This window comes from Hemicordylus capensis, chromosome 1 (assembly GCF_027244095.1).
Source record: "Hemicordylus capensis ecotype Gifberg chromosome 1, rHemCap1.1.pri, whole genome shotgun sequence".
Classification (NCBI taxonomy): Eukaryota; Metazoa; Chordata; class Lepidosauria; order Squamata; family Cordylidae; genus Hemicordylus; species Hemicordylus capensis.
The window spans coordinates 80440239-80460104 of record NC_069657.1 but is presented as its reverse complement, the minus strand read 5'-3'; the positions used below and the strand labels follow the sequence as shown (position 1 = coordinate 80460104).

General features: G+C 46.4%; 1 protein-coding gene across 10 annotated transcripts in view; it reads left to right on the top strand.

Annotated features, from left to right (window-relative positions):
• The window catches only part of TMEM229B (transmembrane protein 229B), a 156312-nt gene that overhangs the window by 41686 nt on the left and 94760 nt on the right, over positions 1–19866 (top strand). For 6 of the 10 annotated variants that reach the window (XR_008312959.1, XR_008312964.1, XR_008312950.1 and 3 more), the window contains exon 1: positions 6677–6910. The exons of 1 other annotated variant lie outside the window; for it this stretch is intronic. Coding sequence is in view for 1 of the 9 variants with exons in the window: in XM_053282943.1 (XP_053138918.1) it covers positions 7384–7388 (5 nt within the window). In the remaining 8 variants the exon portion in view is untranslated. Of the gene's footprint in view, positions 1–6676; positions 6911–6951; positions 7389–19866 lie in introns of those variants that run through there. 3 more of the 10 variants (XM_053282943.1, XM_053282948.1, XR_008312952.1) reach the window with 2 other exon arrangements.

Below are 19866 nucleotides of genomic sequence, written 5' to 3'. Positions count from 1 at the left end.
TCTTTTCATGCTTACTGCAGCATTCATCTGAAGAAGCGAATGCCATAAACGTGATCGCACCCATTTCCGTGATCAGGGGGCTGGGTTGGGAGTGTGAGTGACGGGCCAGGGGCAGGACTTCCACCTGCTTGCAGCCTTGTAAGCGTGTACGGCAGCATTGATTGAATGCCTGAACAGGCTACTGAGAAGGTTAGATTAGAACCTTCTCCCTGAATCTAGTTTTCTATGTGCAAGGAGTGTGTGTTTGTCTGTGTGAAAGAGAAAGACCACAAGGTCACTTTACTGTGAATCCAGGAGAGACTGAATTTATAATGGGTGTGACTATATAATAAAATATGATGAAGACGACAACTTTATTTGTTAGCTGCCCTATAACAAATTGTTCTGTGGGCGACTCACAACACAGCATTAAAACATCAAGTAAAAACACATAACATGAAATCACAACACACACACACACACAGACTACAAAATAAAACAATTCAAAAACTTTTTTTAAAGTCAGTTTTAATAATCAAATTTAAAAATCAAAATTTAAAAGGCCTGAGTGAACTAAAAGGTCTTTACCTGGCATCTAAAAGAACAAAGTGGGTGGTGGGGGGGAAGGAGCTGGTATGGGGACATGGGCGGGGAGGTGGAGTGGCTGTGGTCTATAAGGATAACATCTCCCTTACCAGGGTCTCTGTTAGGGTATCAGACCATATTGAATGTGTGTACTTAAGTTTGGGGACCAGGGATAGAGTGGGACTTCTGTTGGTGTACCGATCGCCCCGCTGCCCAACAGAATCTCTTACTGAGCTCACAGACCTGGTTGCAGAACTTGCGTTGGAGTCTCCCAGACTCTTGGTGCTGGGGGACTTCAATGTTCATTTCGGGACCAATTTGTCCAAGGCAGCCCAGGAGTTCATAGCAGCCATGACAACTATGGGCCTATCCTAAGTAGTCTCTGGACTGATGCATACTACAGGTCACACGCTTGATTTGGTCTTCTACTCTGATCAGGGTGGTGTTCTGTGGGTGGGGACTCCTGTGATCTCCCCATTGTCATGGATGGACCACCATCTGGTTAAGGTTGGACTTACAACCACTTACCACCACCGCAGGGGTGAGGGGCCTATTAGAATGGTCCACCTGAAGAAGTTATTGGATCCGGTAGGATTCCAAGAAACCTTGGAGGGATTCAATGTTGGCTTTGCCGGTGATCCTGTTGATGCCCTGGTTGAGAACTGGAACATGGAGATTCCACAATTAATTTGATGTCTGAACAGGAGGTGTCCAACAACTCTTATGCGATTTGAATGGATCGGTTTCAGTTTGTGACTCCTGAGGATGTGGACAAGCTGCTTGGAGCAGTGAGGCCTACCACTTGTTCTCTTGACCCTTGTCCAACATGGCTTGTTCTATCTAGCAGGGAGGCTCTTGTAGGAGGCGTGGTAGAAATCATAAATGCTTCTCTGAGGGAGGCAGGATGCCTCCTTGTCTTAAGAAGGCAATTATTAGACCTCTTCTAAAGAAGCCTGCATTAGATCCCTCAGAGTTGAGCAATTATAGGCCAGTTTCCAATCTCCCATGGCTGGGCAAGGTAATTGAGAGGGTGGTGGCCTCTCAGCTCCAGATGGTCTTGGAGGAAACTGATTATCTAGACCCATTTCAAACTGGTTTTCGGGCAGGCTATGGAGTAGAGACTGCCTTGGTCGGCCTGATGGATGATCTTCAATTGGGGATTGACAGAGGAAGTGTGACTCTGTTGGTCCTTTTGGACCTCTTAGCAGCTTTTGATACTATCAACTATAGTATCCTTCTGGAACGTCTGAGAGGGTTGGGGGTGGGAGGCACTGTTTTACAGTGGTTCCGCTCTTACCTCTAGGACAGATTCCAGATGTTGTCAACTGGAGACTGTTGCTCTTCGAGATCTGAGCTTAAGTATGGTGTCACTCAAGGCTTCATACTTTCTTCAGTGCTTTTTAGCATCTACATGAAACTGCTGGGAGAGATCATCAGGGTATTTGGAACTGGGTGTTATCAGTACGCTGATGACACCCAGATCTATTTCTCCATGTCAACTTCTTCAGGGGCTGGCATATCCTCTCTAAATGCCTGCCTAGAAGCAGTAATGGGCTGGATGAGGGAGAATAAATTGAAGCTGAATCCAGATAAGATGGAGGTACTTATTGTGTGAGGTCAGAACTCCGGAGATGATCTAGATCTACCTGTTCTAGATGGGGTCACACTTCCCCAAAAGGAACAGGTTCACAGTCTGGGAGTACTTCCGGATCCACACCTCTCCTTGGTTTCTCAGGTTGAGGCGGTGGCCAGGGGTGCTTTCTATCAGCTCCAGCTGATATGTCAGCTGCGCCCGTTTCTCGAGATCAATGACCTCAGAACAGTAGTACATTTGTTGGTAACCTCCAGACTTGATTTCTGTAATGTGCTCTTCATGGGGCTGCCTTTGTACGTAGTCCGGAAACTTCAGTTGGTTCAGAATGCAGCAGCCATGTTGGTCTCTGGGTCATCTCAGAGAGACCACATTATTCCTTTGCTGATGGAGCTTCACTGGCTGCCAATAGCTTTCCAGGCAAAATACAAAGTGCTAGTTATAACTTATAAAGCCCTAAACAGCTTATGCCCTGGGAATTTAAGAGAGCATCTTCTTCACTATGAGTCACACCTCCCATTGAGGTCATCTGAGGAGGTCCGTCTCCAGTTACCGCCGCCAACTCATCTGGTGGCTACACAGAGACGGGCCTTCTCGGTTACTGCCCCAAGATTGTGGAATGTGGGCCCTGTTGAGACACAATCCTCCCCATATCTGGCAATTTTAAAAAACAAATAAACATCTGAAAACCCATCTTTTCACCGAAGCTTTCCCAGCTTTTAAAAACTGTCTGTTTTAATTTTATGGTTGATTTTAAATTGTTGAATTGTTTTAACTTTTTATATGTGTTTTAATTGTTTTATGTTAACTGCCCAGAGATGAAAGTTTGATGGTACAGAAGTTTAATAAATAAATAAATAAACAAAAAGATAAAATAAAGCTAGGCAAACCTCACTGGCATCTAAAAGAACAAAGAACTTGGCATCTAAAAGAACAACGAGATGAAGCCACGTGAACTAATCATTCCTTTTAAACAAATATTTGCAACTTGATCCATAGTACTTAGCAAAAAAAAAAAAAAAGGACTGCAAGTTTTTTAAAATGACATTTTGACTTGTAACATCTCCCTGGTGATGCTTTTTGAAGGAAACATTTACACTCTGTAGAATGACGTTTATACAGTGGTAGATTTCTAAGTCCAAAAGTGCATGTAGTAATGCAACAGAATTCTCAGTCAGCTACAAGTCAGACAATATGGCAGCTGAGGATAAACAAGATCACACTGTTACAACTACATAGAAACACCTCATTTCTGACTGGGCAATATTTATAGAACTTGGTTAGCTGGATTTTAGGCTTGATCTGTACGTGCAGCAGAATAAGATAGAAGAGTCCTGAAGTAGCAGAGCAGACTGCACCATGTCAGCCTGCAGTCAGGGGATTATGTTTTTGAATCCTCCCCTACATAAAAAGCTCTATACGAGTGTACAATTAGTAGAGCAAGGAGTTAGCAAGGAGTGGTGTATGTGTGTGTGTTACTTGCAAGAAGGTTGGAACATGGAAGAGCAATACAAATGGCATCTACCACCTGCAGTTTAAAATGTTTTACTCTACCATTTCAGGATTCTACCACCTTGTTTTGCTGCATGTAGATCTATCTGTTCTGATCTACACAAGGAGCCCCACTGATAACAAATCAGTGTCAGTCCACCTGAACTGATGGATGGAATGAAAGCTGACTTCCATTTAAATAACAAAATACTCTTCCAAGAGTAAATTGCTTGGGGCACTATCCACCAAGATATTCAAACACAACTGAAATGAATGGAAGCTGTCCAAGAGCACAAACTTCCCTATGGGTTTTGTCCTTGGTCTCTGCTGAGGTAGTTTAAACATACATTAAGGTCGTTCTCACTACTAAAATAGAGATGGGAAGAGTGGGCAGGCAGGGGGAAGAGCAGGGATGGACCTGCCTCCCCCCCACCGATGATCGTTGATGTCCTCTTTGGTGCGCTGGTGTACACCCACACAATCCACGCTATGCTTGAGGCTGGGACTCATTTTCCCGGCCTCCAGGAATCCCAAAATGCACCACAAAATGAGTGCAGTGCATCGGAGGATTCCCCCAGGAGTTGAGCGTTCTAGGCACTTAAGTTTATGCTCCGCACTAGGGATATGCACGAACCTGTTTGGAGGCCCTTTTACAGCCTCTAAACAGGTTCAAACATGGGGTGTGTGTGTGTTTCCAAGTTAGAAGCTGGGAGGGGGGTGTCACTTTAAGGGTGGGTAGGGTGCACTTACCCCTCCCCCTGCCTTCCCCCCGCTGGTGCTCGGTGTCTGTAAAAGCCTTCGGGGTGGCCGGCAGTGTACCTCCCTGTGTACCTTCTCCCTCTTCGGCTGGAAGTGGCCGGAAGTAGCGGGTGCGTGTGCACACATCACACACCTGTCTGACATGCACACGCACACGACATGCACCCTGTATGTCCGGCTACTTCCGACCCAAGAGGGGGAAGGGGAGGTAGGGAGGTACACTGCCACCTCGAAGGCTTTTACAGACACCAAGCGCTGGTGGGGGGAAGTGGGGGGAGGGGTAAGTGCACCCTCCCCCGCACTTAGTTAAGCAATTATAGGGTTAGGTCCAAAAGGACCAACAGAGAGACCAACAGCAATTATAGGGTTAGGTCCAAAAGGACCAACAGAGTCACACTTCCTCTGTCAATCCCCAATTGAAGATCATCCATCAGGCCGACCAAGACAGTCTCTACTCCATAGCCTGCCTGAAAACCAGTTTGAAATGGGTCTAGATAATCAGTTTCCTCTAAAACCATCTGGAGCTGAGAGGCCACCACCCTCTCAATTACCTTGTTCAGCCATGGGAGGTTGGAAACAGGCCTATAATTGCTCAACTCTAATAGCAATAGCACTTACATTTATATACCACTTTATAGCCGGAGCTCTCTAAGCGGTTTACAATGATTTAGCATATTGCCCCCAACATTCTGGGTACTCAAAAAAAAAAAAAAGGGGGGGGATCTTAAGGGATCTTAATGCAGGCTTCTTTAGAAGAAGACACCCCCCACCCCCTCTAGCCACCCAAACCTGGTTCTGTGCACATCCCTACTCATCACCCTGTATGCTTGCACCCTTTAACCCTATAATTGCTCAACTCTATAATTGCTCAACTCTAAGTGCAGGCCTATAATTGCTCAACTCTAAGGGATCAAATGCAGGCTTCTTTAGAAGAAGACACCCCCCACCCCCTCTAGCCACCCCAACCTGGTTCCGTGCACATCCCTACTCATCACCCTGTATGCTTGCACCCTTTAACCCAGGTAAAAGCCTGTTTCAAAAACTTGGGCTACCAGTGTAGGCAGCTCTGGGCAAGGCTGTCCTAACCGGGGCAGTGGTGGATTTAAGCAAAGGCAGAGTAGACACTTGCCTACAACAGCAAAATTTGAGCAGCAATAAATTTTGCCACCCCTCTCTGGGGGTGAGGGGAAAGCCCCCATTTTTCTCCTTAAAAACTGCCCTTCTGCGTGGCAGGATAAGGTCAGCAAAGGCTGCACAGCAGCAGCTGCTGGGAGGAGAGCAAGGGGAAAGTCCCCCCCCCCTTACCTTTACAACACAGCAGGGGTGGCTGCAGCAAGGAGGGTGGTGGTGGGCTGTGGGGAAAGTTCCCCCTTTTAGCAATGCCGCTGGCAGCACCGGGGCGTAACTACTATTAGGCAAGGGGAGGCAGCTGCCTGGGGGGCCCCACGCCTCGAGGGGCCCCCCAGAGGCAAGTCACATGACTATATATTGTGAAGTGTGTGTGTGTGTGATCCTCAGCGAGGGGGTTACTCGGCGATTACTACTCAGCGATCCTCAGTGTGTGTGATCCTCAGCGAGGGGCCCATTTAAAAATTTTGTCTCTGGGCCCACTCCAGTCTTGTTACGCCCCTGTGGCAGCAGCAAGGGAAGTGAGCGAGAACTCCTTCCACATCCCCTCCTCCCACCCAATAACTGCACGCGGGTCTGCAGTCCCTTATGGGCAGGCCTTTCTCCGCACGTGGAGAAAGGCCCATAACAGACTGCAGAGCGGGTGTAGAGTCATTTGGGAGTTGTGAGGTGCAGACATCATGTCAGTTATGGCCCATCACAGGGTTTCAAAGTCAGGCCGGCTCCTTAGCATAATGGACCCACAAGGTGGATAGATGGCAGGGCAGGCCCAACCTCTGGCTGGCCTCAGGTCCCAACTAGCTGTGTGGATTTCTGGGCCTCTGTTGTCCGCTGCCGGAGGTAGCACAGCAAACTCTCCCGCATGCAAATCTGACAGGTAAATTATTCAAACCAGGAAGGAAGGGGCTGCAGCAGCTAGTAAAGGACCTGACTAAGCCTTCGCAAGCTGCAGCAGCAAGGAGAGCAAGCAGGCCTGGAGGAAGATGGGATGAGCAGGCGGCGGGCGGGGAGGCAGGAAGCTAAGCCCGAAAGAGGCACGCTAATCGGTGCAGACCTCCTCTCTCCCACCCCTTGGCTGGCTGGCTTGCAGCGAGCCGGTGCAGCAGCGAAAGAGTTACGGGGCGGGGTGGCGGGGCGGGGCCGGCTGACAGCAGAGAGCATGTGCAGTTTGCAACCGCATCCAGGCTATGGGTTCCTTTTCACTGGCACATTTAATCTCCAGCCGCCGGGTTAAAAGCAGCAGGCGCCTGGAGTCTTCGATGGAGGCGCGGGAGGTGATGACCTGCTGACTGAGAACAGCCGAACCGCATCGCCACGAACGGGCCCCTGCGGTGGGGCTCTTCCTACTCACCTCCCCACTCCCCCAGCACAGCCCGGGTAGGTGCATCCTCCGCAGAGGCCTCCTTCCTGCAACGCGGTGGGGGGCGGAGGAGATTCCCGGAGCCGGACAAGGGAGACATCAGCACCAGGCAGTCTGGCTGTCGCTTCGGGGCTCCCTAGTGTCGGAAACTCCCGGTTCTGGAGAGCGCCTGGTGAATCGAAGCCGGACGGGACGGGAGGAGGAGAGCTAGAGAGGGGAGAGCTCAGCCCGCCGCAACAAAGCGAGAGGGAGATTGGGAGGCGCTTGGCCGGGGATGTGGCTGCTGGGCGGCGGAAGACAAGCAAGGGCGCATCCTGGCCTGCCTCCGCTTGCCGGATCCTGCTGCTGGGGCGCACAGGCACCTTCCTGGCTTGACTTGAAGCTGCTTACCCGCCTCGCCACGCCCCCGTTGGCCTGGGAAAGATGCTGAGCTGCAGCCCGTCCGGAAGGCTGGACTGGAGCTAGTCAGGAGCGGCCGGGGTTGGGCTAGATGAGGTGCGCTGCCTTCTTTCTGTCTTACGGGATATTCCAGGCTCTAAGCCTGCAGGTGTGTGTGTGTGTGTGAGAGAGAGAGTCTGCCTCCACACATGGGATAGGTAGGTTTGAAAGGAACTCCAACCACTATGCTTCCCGAAATGCTCCATGCTTCCCTTGCAGTTGCGTTTTTTGCACCCTTTCCCCCGCCAAGCAGTTATCGCCCCCTTGGTAATGAAAGGTATTTTAGCATCTTGTGTAGTGTTTAAAGATTCAAACTTCCTTCTGATTTGTGTGCTCTCCACCTGTCACGGCGTGGTGCTGTCTCTAGTTCGCGCGCCCTGTTAACTTACTGTTTATGGGTCTGTAGCAGTCTTCATTTGCAAAGTGCCTTTAGTTCCTTCATTATGTCCACCTTCACAATGCTCTGTGCATTAGGCCACTGCTGCTGCTACCCTCACTTTACAGACGGGAAACTGAGGCTGAGGGAGTGACTTGCCCACAGCTATCCATGCAAGAAGCGACAGAAGTGAGCCTTGGACCAGATCTCTCAGGTCCAAAACTCAACTCTGGAGCCACTAACTCTCCCTGGTTCTAAGCATGATTTAAGCTCTCTTCAGGTGTTATGAAGAGCATGAACACTGTACTCGGGTACAGTGACCGTGGGAGTGTGCCAGGAAGCCTTGCCCCCACACTGCACACTGACATACTTCATAGCCCCCCCCCCCCACCCCTTGAGTGCAGTGGTTGTCTGCAGAGGCAGACTCTGTACCTGGGGATAAATCCTCTCAGCAGAGCGGCTATGGAGCATGTCAGTGTTGGGGGACAGGGTTTCCTGATACTCTCGTGAACGCTGTACCTGGGTACGGCAACCACACTTCTTGTAACTCCCGACCCGATGAGGGCTTTATTCTCCACTATGTCTCAATTCCTACCATCTTCTCATCTGAACAGTAGGCTATTGGCGATTATGAAAACATACCACAGTAAACTGTCCAGTCTTTGAGATGCAGCAGAACTATCTTTTTGCTGTTACAGATGTAATGCAGTTATTTTACTGGAGTTTGTCAGAATTCTTTCATTTTCCTGCATTATTATTATTATTATTATTATTTATTCGGTTTTTATACTGCTCTTCCAGAAATGGCTCAGGGCAGTTTACATAGAGAAATAATAAATAAATAAGCTGGACCCCTGTCCCCAAAGGACTCACAATCTAAAATAAACATAAGATAGACACCAGCAACAGTCACTGGAAGTTCTGTGCTGGGCGTGGATAGGGCCAGTTACTTTCCCCCTGAGAATCACCATGTTAAAAGTTGCCTCTTTGCCAAGTTAGCAGGGGTTAACTTGTACTTTACCAAAACTTAACTTGTACTTAGTACTTTACCTTCTAGGTAGATATCTTCTGCCAGGGGACAGATTAACCTCTGCTGTAGATTAGTATAGCTTAAGTAACCTGCCTAGATAGCAGGAGGCTGTTAGTTTGAATCCCCGCTGGTGCGTTCCCAGAATATGGGAAACTCCTATATTAGGCAGAACCCTGAAATAGGAAGATACTGAAAGGCATAATCTCATATTGCATGGGAGATGGCAATGGTAAACCCCTCCTGTATTCTACCAAGAAAACCACATGGCTCTGTGGTCACCAGGAGTCAACACCGACTCAATGGCACAAATTTTCCTTGCCTAACAAGGCAAAGAGGTACCTTTTAAAGTGGTGGCATTTTTATATTTAGCAGGGAGACAGCAACTGTCCCTATTCAACCCACCATAGTGCCCCTCCGACAGTGAGGCTCTTTGGGACAAGGAATAATCTTGCCAATGCTTTTGTCTTCTGGAGAGCTTATTATTATTTTTTATTTTTTGGTTTAAAAGTGGTTTTTTTTTGTTTAAAAGTGATATATGAACAAATCATTATTATTTTTTTTAAAATACTGGGTAATAGACCTGTTCGATTCTTGCCTTAAGTGGTGCAGTGAGGAAATGCTTTACTAACAAGCAGAAGGTTGCTGGTTTCAATCCCTGCTGGTATGTTTCCTAGACTGTGGGAAACACCTATATCAGGCAGCAGCGATATAGGAAGACTCTGAAAGGCATCATCTCATACTGAGGAAGCAATGGTAAACCTCTCTTGTGTTCTACTAAAACAAAACCACAGGTCTCTGTGGGCGCCTGGAGTCGAAATCGACTTGATGGCACACTTTACCTTAGTAGACATGTTGAGTTACTACCTAGATATTTAGGTAGTACATATCCGACTGTGCTTCCAATACAGCCAGAGTCTAGCTGAACAGACAGGCAGAGGGGGCAATAGAAATTGTTAGTTACAATTGATGTGGGATTCTTGCTATAACTGTTTGGTCTGGTTTATCATTTGATTTCACTACACTGGGTCACTATACCCATGATAACTGACAGCTGATTATGCCACCTGACTTTATTGAAAAGCACAATGTTTTGAGATGGTGTAAGGAGATATGAAAGTTCTGTTCGTGATGTTACCTGTGATGGCCCATTCACACATGCAGGTCATTGAGTGATGTACATACACATGTGAACCAGCCCTTAGGAATTCTGTATTTTCTTGTATACCGTCTCAAACTTGTATGGCATGCTAGGGCTTTTTTGCATGTAGTAGTCATTCCCGTAGATCAACATTCTCTGCCCACGTGGAAACTATAGATTCATCTCTTTCAGTGGCCGTGTTGTTCTATCCAAGCATAAGCCAGGAATGTTTCCACATGAAATTGATTCAGTTGCTTTGACTAATGACGAGACTATTCTCCTTCCCTTTCCACTCTAAACTGAGAATAAAAAAGGCTCCTCAGGGACTAAAGCTGAATGGGATAGATGGAGGGAGACATAGATTGCACGCTCTACATTAATTACCTGTTAAGGGGTGGGGGAGAAGCACAGTTTCTCTTTTATATCCGCAGCTAAATATATACCAGCCATCAACAAATGTAGGGTTTTGAGCCTACAATGACTGATTCCATAAGTCTGCAGTGGCGTGTGATTTGACTGGATTGTGCCCCAAACCAGGGGCAGAGCTACCATTGGGCGAAAGGGTTCAAAGAACCTGGGCCACTCACCAATCAGGGGCCGCAAGTGTGGGCCCAGACACGCCCCCCCCGTGTCCGACGTCAGATGTGAGGGTGTTATTTTGGTCCCAGATGGGGCCACGGAGCCTCATCTGGAGCCGAAATCGGCCATGCTGCATGGCCAGAGTGGCTCTCCCTAACTGTGCAGGGAGAGCCACTCCTACTAGTCTCGCTGCCGATTGGCCCCGCTGCATTGCCAGCGTGGCCGGCACGGCTCTCCCTGCCTTAAAGGTAGGGAGAGCCGCTCTGCTGGCCCAAGCAGCCAGAGCGCAGCCATGAGGAGGAGAGGAACCAAGGCGGCAACCTTTTTATTGGAGGAAAATTGTGCGGATGAAGGGAAGCCGCAACTCTTGTAGCTGGAGAAACAGGAGGAGGAACCGAGTTGATCCGGCTAGGTAGAGAGGTCAGCCAATGCCCCCTAGTGTTAGGAGAAGTGGCTCTGGGAGCTGAGATGATAATTTTAAAAGCAACTTAGAAACCTGTATTCCAAATGACATGATCTACTCTCATTACTAGTGTTTTGTTCTATCCGTATAATAATCACGAACATTGACAAGAAAGTGGCTTCCACACTCACGCCATGTACACACTGGACCACAACACTGTATTTGAGAAGAACAAACGCTGACGACTCATTGACTAGGATTAATTACAGAGCCTGGGGCGGACAGATAAAACCCAACAATACAGTAGATCAGAATGAGACAGTACATATGTTCAGTACACAGTACACCTGTTCAGTCAGGGCTGTTCCCCATTCCAGGTGGCCTCTGCTGTCCTCCTCTAGTTTGAGCGAGAGCACCCACTTTGCAGCCCCTTAACTGCTGTTTGCAAGCAGATGCCAACTTCTGACACTGTGCTGCTTTCGCGCCCTTCCTACTGCTTGCTCCCTGACGCGGTGGCGTAGCTAGCTAGGCTGCATCTGATGTCAGACGTGGGGGGCAGGGCCAGGGGCTACAGCGGCCGCACACAGGCTGCCGCCAGCCTCGCTACGCTACTGCCCCAAACGACATTTGGGCACAAAGTTAAACACTTTTAAGTCTCAATGATTTCAGTGGGAGATATTTAAACACAATAAACCTAGATAGGTAACCCTCTTCAAACTTTGGGTTCATATCTAGGTTTATTTGAAGTGAGTTGGTTAGAATAAATCAAGATTAGTTAATTCAGATGCCACGGCCAATCTCAGCTTCTTTTTAATCTAGATTGGAACTAGAATTTCTGGGAGGCCTGCAGGGGAGTAGGGAGCTGGTGTAGTGGTTAGAGTGCTGGACTAGGACCGGGGAGACCTGAGTTCAAATCCCCATTCAGCCATGAAACTAGCTGGGTGACTCTGGGCCAGTCACTTCTCTCTCCGCCTAACCTACTTCACAGGGTTGTTGTGAAAGAGAAACTCAAGTATGTAGTACACTGCTCTGGGCTCCTTGCAGAAAGAGCGGGATATAAATGTAAAAATAATAAATAAAATAATAATAATTCCCAAGATGTTGTGCAGAACCAGCTTTAGCTGTGGTTCTGTGTGACATATGAACCAGTTCAGTTCTATTTGTAGACTTAAGATGTTGGATTATTGCTCTGCAGATGCATTTTGGGGTGATGGTATTGGGGGAATAATATTGTCTGAACCTAAGATTGTTTACTCAGCTTTAAGTTCTGATACAACTTGCTTGCTTGATAGCATGCATAGGACTGCTGTGCTAGAGATACATGACAGCTTGTGTCCAGTTGGGAGTTGTACAGGTTGTTGACTTGCAGAACTTGTGGTTCAGGTTTTGGACATGTTTGATGAATGTTGTTCAGGACACTGTGAGGGCTTTCCCTCACATTGTCAAGAAATGAGAACTACGAAGCAAAAATCAAAAGAGCTGACACTAGCAAGAGACAGTTTGGGTGCTTTCTCATTACGGTAAGGAAAGACTCCACTTTTCCCTTTGACAAATAAGAGAACAGAAATTCACTCTTAATGAAAGGTGCTTTTAGGAATATGGTGTTTATGGGTTAATCTGCTAGTGAACTGCTAACCAACAAAGGGAGCCAAAAGTATCTATATACTTATGTGTGGCAGAAATCTCGTGAGAGTGGCGGAACCCTCGCGAGAGTTCCTGACAGACGCGGGCAGTAAGGAGTTTGGCTGGGCGGTGGAGCCCCACGCACGGCAGGAGGCAGTTGGCCGCCCGCCACACCTGGACTAGCACCAGGGAGCGGCGAACGACTGACTTTCTGGAAGTGGTGGGGAGGAGAAGCGGCTGCGGGCGGGGAAGAGAAGCCTGGCCGCCGAGGGAAAACAAACCGGGACGATGGGGGTGGGAAAGAATTGGGGGTGGGTGGGAATGAACTGGGGTGGGGGGAGAACAAAATGGGGCTGAAGGGTGGGGGGAAGAGTCAGGGAGAACTAGGGGCGTAGATGCTCTGCGCCCGGTCAGCTAGTTTTCACTAATAGACTGTTCTGTGGTACTCAAGCTTTCTGGAGTGCTTTTAGCACTCCAGAAACTGTAGTTTTTAAATGTTTCGTTAACTGTAGTTTTTAAATGTTTCATTTCACAGTTGCTGTACAAAAGGGATTCATTTTGAGCCAAATGCAAACTTTTCTGTCATTAGCTGTTCCTGAGTGACAACTCATACTGTCCAGGGGAGCATACATTCTTATACCATTGTTAGAGATATAGTAGATAGGAAGTTTGCAGAGAAGTTTCACTTTATCGATACTTGTCTCTCACTGGGCTGGTGCGTAACATTTGGAATTGTGAAATACCCTCCCCAGAGAGATTAGGTTGACTCCCTTGTTTCTCTGCTTTCAGATGGAAGTCAACACTTTTTTATTTTATTCCTGAGGGCTTTTAATGTGGTTATGAGTCTATTCTATCATTCTTTCGTAATTAGTTTCTCTCTTAAGGGGTTTTGTTGTTATACATATTTTAAACTGTTTTTCAGATTTTACTGTGGTTTGATTGTTGTAAGCTGCTTTGATACACACACACACACACACACACACACACACACACACACACACTCTTATCATATTTTATTTATTTATCATAAGAACAGCCCTGCTGGATCAGGCCCAAGGCCCATCCAATCCAGCATTCTGTTCCATGCAGTGTCCCACCAGATGCCCCTGAGAAGCCTACAGGCAAGAGGTGAGGGCATGCCCTCTCTGGTATTTAGAGGCATCTTGCCTCTGAGGCTGAAGGTGGACTAGAGCCATCAGACTATCAACGATCTATCAAAGGCTACTAGTCTGGGGGCTATAGGCTGCCTCTAGCCTCAGAGGCAGGATGCCTCTAAATACCAGTTGCAGAGGAGTAACTGCAGGAGAGAGGGCATGCCCTCAGCTCTTGCCTGTGGGCTTCCTAGTGGTACCTGGTGGGCTACTGTGTGAAACAGGATGCTGGACTAGATGGGCCTTGGGCCTGATCCAGCCGGGCTGTTCTTATGACTAGTAGCCATTGATAGACCTGTCTTCCATGAATAAATGAATAATAAACATGCTTGAGTTCTAAACTATTGTTTAGAAAGGGGTAGACTACACACCTAGTTACCTTCCCTCTCCTCTTCTGCATGAACTTATTTATTTTTTCAATCTGTAATCTGCCTTTTGCTAATAACTTATTCTGTTCCAGACTGAACTGGGGTCTCTGCCAAGGTAGGGCCCTTGGAGTGACAAAGACCTCAGGCAGCAACAAAGGATAAGGGGGCCAGGATCTCCACTAGCTCCAAAAAGCAACATTGCTCCAGCAACCACTTGGAGCAGACTGCTGGATTTAAAGGCTGTTACCTGCATAGAATGAATTGGTCCTTCCCCTTCCCTGAGGAAGCCTCTGGTGTTTAAAGGGCCCTTGCCCAATTTTCTAAGTGCTGGCTGTGGAGACACTGGTGGGGCTTCTGCTAGGGCTGGCAGGACTCCTCCAAGTCAGAGGATGAAGGCAGGGCGACCTGACCCCCCTGCCCAACTATGGCAGATTTTCTTAGCCTAGATGGGCAAGGGTAAAGAACGCATGAAGGATCTGGGTGTACTACTGAGGATTTTGTCCACATCCTCAGGCTTCAGTAACAGAGGACTAGATGGTGTATGAGGCAAGTCACTTGGAGTTGTCTGGAGTCTAAGTCAATGAACGTAAGCAACTTACAGCTAAAGTGACAAGCAAACAGGTCACAATGGCCTGCCATGGGCTCCTCCCTGTGCAGTCCTGTACACTCCCTGTGCAGAGTGTAGCATATAATAATTTCATTACTTGAAACAGCTCTGCTGGCCTACACTGAGCAGATGTGGTGGTGGTGGTGGTGAAGTATTCTTTCTTTGCTGCCATCATTGTCATGGCAGTCCTTAAAATGGGCTCTGGCCTGTGTTCAGAGTCACCAGTCCTGGCAACAGGGAAATCTCTAAGGGCTATCTGGAATCTGAGCAGCTCCATAAGCCTTTGAGGAAGGCTATCTTATTGAGTACTCTGCAGAAGTCAAAGCAAGAAGACAGACTGAACCCCACTAGATAGTGATCAGTCCATAGCCATTTATAATAACCTCTGCCATCCCATAATCCTCTCAAGCAAAAACCAAATCAAGAATGTGTCCTTGAATAACATGAATAAGACCTGATATTAATGGAGATAGGCCCATGGTTGTGATTGTGGCCATGAAATCTTGACCTGCACCCATTAGGGAATGCCTCAGCATAGGCACTGATATTGCCCCCACCCCCACTCCAAATCCTTCTTCTGAATTCCCTGGTGACCTTAATCACAGTTAAGCACTACATTATTAAATTGGCAGAATCCACTGCAGTGGATTCTAACTAGCGAGGTTCCGTCTTACAGGCTTGCTAACCAGATTCAAACCTTGGATTCACATAATGACTGACCCACGTTCAACACTTTGTCCGAGAGAGACCAAAATTGGCTGGCTTGACCCAGCAAAGGGTATTCAGCAGATAACCTGGCAGTCTGATCAATCTTCTTCCAAAAATGCCATGAATTAGGTCAGATTATTATAATAAGATTCTAGGTCAAATCTCAGAATAAAACTTTTAACCTATTTTGTTTAACAAATAGCAGTTGTCACACCAGCAGTGTTGTTAGTAGGGGAGTATGGGAAGTGAGTTTCCTATCTGACATCTAAAGAAGTGCATGTGGGGGAGAATGCGTTTTCGTTTCCCAAAGACTTTCAACCGTGTGTTCTTCCAAACAGAAGATGAATGAGTAAATCTGTGACGGGGCTATGCCACTTCAGAGTGCACCTGCAGCTCCCATGACCAAATGCTTCTCTGAACAAAAGTGAAATCTCTTGCATAGAACATTAGGTGTCAGAGAAAAGGTTAACCTAGAACTCTTTTGCTTGACCCCTTATTTTCTGTGTGGCAATGTTTTGTTATGGAGAAGTATTGAATTATGTGAGCGCCTGTCTGCTCTCTGAAGAAGGACAGCATAGACTCAGGCTTACCATGCAGTGGGGAAGTAACTTGCCTAGGGAGCAAGTTCGAATCCCTGCTGTTACATTTCCCAGACTACGGGAAACACCTATATCAGGCAGCAGCAATATAGGAAGATGCTGAAAGGCTTCATCTCATACTGTGCGGGAGATGGCAATGATAAACTCCTCCTGTATTCTACCAAAGAAAGCTACATTGCTCTGTGGTCGCCAGGAGACAACACCAACCCGATGGCACAACAGTTGCTGATGTTGCCCTTTTGTTAGCCTACTTTCCAGTAGGCTTATGAGATCACCTGGCATTCTGTGTGTGTGTGTCTGTCCGTGTGCCCCCCCCAATCAACTTTGCAACACCTGGACCAATATGAACCAAATATGGTACAGTTGTAGGGACACCTCAATGGCATAGTTTGTGATGATGTAATCCACCCCTATCCAAGATGATGGACACTTAAACATTTGAGGCGCAAGTGGGCTAACTTGTGAACCGCCTAATCAATTTAAACCAAATTTGCTACAGCTGTAGAGACACATAGGGATGCCCAAATGTGATGTTGTCATTCACTCCAATTCAAGATGGCAGCCACGTGAACATCTGAGGCACAAGTTGGCTAATTTGTGGACTGTCTAACCCATTTAAACCAAATTAGGTACAGTTGTAGTGAGTGACACACAGGGACACCTCAATGGTGTGGTTTGTGATTATATCATCCACCCCATGCAAGATGGTGGACATGTAAACTTTTGAAGCGCAAGTGAGCTAACTTGTGAACCACTTAACCTATTTGAACCAAATTTGCTACAGCTGAATAGACCCATAGAGATGCCCCTGTGGTGTAGTTTGTGATGATGTTACCCACCCCTGATCCAAGATGATGGATGCATAAACTTTTGAGGCATAAGTGCACTAACTTGAGGACCGTCTAACCAATTTGAACCAAATTTGAAACAGCTGTAGTGAATGACACACAGGGACACCTCAATGGTGCAGTTTGTAATGATGACATCCACCCCGATCCAAGATGGCGGAGACATGAACATTTGAAGCGCAAGAGATCTAACTTGTGGACCTTGATTTGAATCAAATTCAGTCCAGATGTAGAGACAGTGAAAGGAAAGTAGGCTGATGAGTTCTTACTAGAACAACTTGTTTCTTTTTAAATTGTGAACCCCTCCAGGACAAGGAACCTTCTTATTCCTTTTGCTGTGTAAATTACTTTGAGAGCTTTATTTGGAAAGCAGTAGAAATCTTCTTCTATGTCCTATCCCCTGTTTATGAGTAGCCCTATTCACATGTTATGTTCAACTCTCGTATGAGTGTACGGTGTGCACAGGTACCATTCTCTACACAAGTACAGCAGTACACTTCCTATCTGCACCATGCATTTGAGAAGCCTGTACATGCATTTGAGGAGAATGAACACAGGTACAGTCATTCAGAGCCAGCATGGTGTCGTGGTTAGAGTGCTGGACTAGGACCAGGGAGACCCGAGTTCAAATCCCCATTCAGCCATGATACTAGCTGGGTGACTCTGGGCCAGTCACTTCTCTCTCAGACTAACCTACTTCACAGGGTTGTTGTGAAAGAGAAACTCAAGTATGTAGTACACCGCTCTGGGCTCCTTAGAGGAAGAGCGGGATATAAATGTAAAAATAACAATAATGACAATAACAATCCCATGTAGAAGTGTACAGACAAACATGTACAAGTGTACAGATATCGGGACACTCATAGAACATAATAGACCACTTCAGATGTTATGAGCGTTGTGGACACTCAGGGTTACAAGTGCAAAAGCTGGGAGGAAGTCCCGGCGCCCCTCAGTCAATCACCTCCTCATGCCAGACAAACACACTTATGGTGCTGTTTGTCTGAAATGTGTTTGTTAGGCTCGAGTGGGTGATTGGAAGCAGGGTAGAGGGACTTCCTCCCTGCTTTTGCCGGACTAATATGAATATGAATATGATGAATATTTATATACTGCTTTTCAACAGAAGTTCCCAAAGTGGTTTACATAGATATACAGAAACAAAATGGCTCCCTGTCCCCAAAGGGCTCACAACCTGAAAAATGTCTGACTAGGACTAGTTCTAGGTCTGTATGCAGCCTATGAAGTGGTTTTGTGTGTTCTAACCCCTGCTAACTGGGAAAAGGGTCACCTTTTCTAATGTGATTCTCATTATTTATCAGGGGGAGAGTAACTGGCCCTATCAACCTCCAACACAGTAACTCCAGTGACTGTTGCTGGTGTCTATCTTAACGTTACTTTTTAGATTGTGAGCCCTTTGGGGACAGGGATCCATCTTCTTATATTTATTTATTTCTCTATGTAAACCTCTTTAGAAACTTTTTGTTGAAAAGTGTTATCTAAATAGTAGTAGTTATTGTTCTATCACTAAGATTGAACGAGGGGGTGGATATGGGTGACCATTTTATTTCATATTCTACCACACATGACTATATCATGCCTGATGGTGTGGCAAAATGTTCCTTATCATTTGGCAAGATAATCATGTGGCAGGATGGTCAAAGTACCATGAGGTGAGAGAGTATAATCTGAGGTAGTTGAGTTTTCTGTATAGGTTAGGGTAGAGTAACAGACACTTCCTTTTGAAAGTTCTGCAATTTCAGTTCCATCTTCATGGTTTATAAAAGGTATTAAGTTCATCTTTTCATGATTTGCACTGAGTGAAGGTGTTGCCCCTCATAGCACCATCCAGTAATTCTGCTTTGTAGTGGCAAGATATACTTACCACCATAGGTGTGTCTTGCAGAGTAGGATACTCGGCAGTGAGAACTGCTATCTACACGGAATAAGGTCTACCCAGAGAAGGTTGCTGTGACCTCAGTTCAAAAGCAGACTCTAGTTTCAAACCTAACCACTTTGTAATTGGTTGTACTATGGAAATAATAAATCGAAGACCTCACTATAATACCTGTGTAGTGTAACTTCTTAGCCTCATCACTTTATTTTCCATCTGCTATTAGTATCTATAACTTAAACAACTTTATAACTACTTTGACAGTAGCTGGGCGTGGGTTGGGGAGCCAAAATCTAGTGGTGCCCAGCTCATTAGCAAAATAAACTTGTTTGTGTGCACTAATTAGGGATAATGATGCCACGTGGTTTGTTAAGAGTGTTTAATTCTCTGTCAATGACATGCCCACCAATGTGTGTCAAAGAACAGGGACCAATCAGAATCTCAGGGGCATCAAAACTAGAAGCTGTGTGTACTATTTTATTTTATGTTGAGAGCTTGTTCATAACAGTTTTAGACTTAAGTGAAGGCATATTGCTTTGAAAGTTCTCTTGGTGCATCACTCATGCGAGGATTGGAATGGATTTATATTGGTGGGGAAGAAAGAAAAGAACTATGTCATCCTGTACTTTGACTGCTGACATTGAATTAATTAACCTTGTGCAGAAGTTTGGGACAACCACCCTAATAAATCCTCTCCCTACGCAATCTTTTCTTCAAGCTCTATATAAAAGATGGATTAGAGCATAAAGAGGATCTCATCCGTTAAGTGCCTCCACTATCATGTGTTATCTTTCCTTTGTTGCATAAGGCTTGAGAATTGGTGCTCATTAGTTTAGAGTTAAGTGATGGGGCTTGAACTAGAATTTGACTCTCTTGCTGTGGCTTGTCCCATCTCAAGCTAGCAACTTTGGCCAGAATTAATTATCTGCTGAAAATTCCCACTTGTGGTAGGGAAATTCTTCTGGCTAACTAATCTTTGCTCTTCAGAGCAATTTGAGGAATGCACCTGCTAAGACAGTAACAAAAGACAGAGCTAAAAATAAAAGCTCCCAACTCCATTAATAAGATGAGTGTACAAGGAAAATGTATGATGAACATTAACATTAATAGAGAAACAATGTTCTTTCAGTCTGCCAATTTTTTAACCTAGGCTGAAGCACCTCTGGAAACATATTTCCTTTGTTTTTCCTCCCTTCATTCCATCAGTGGAA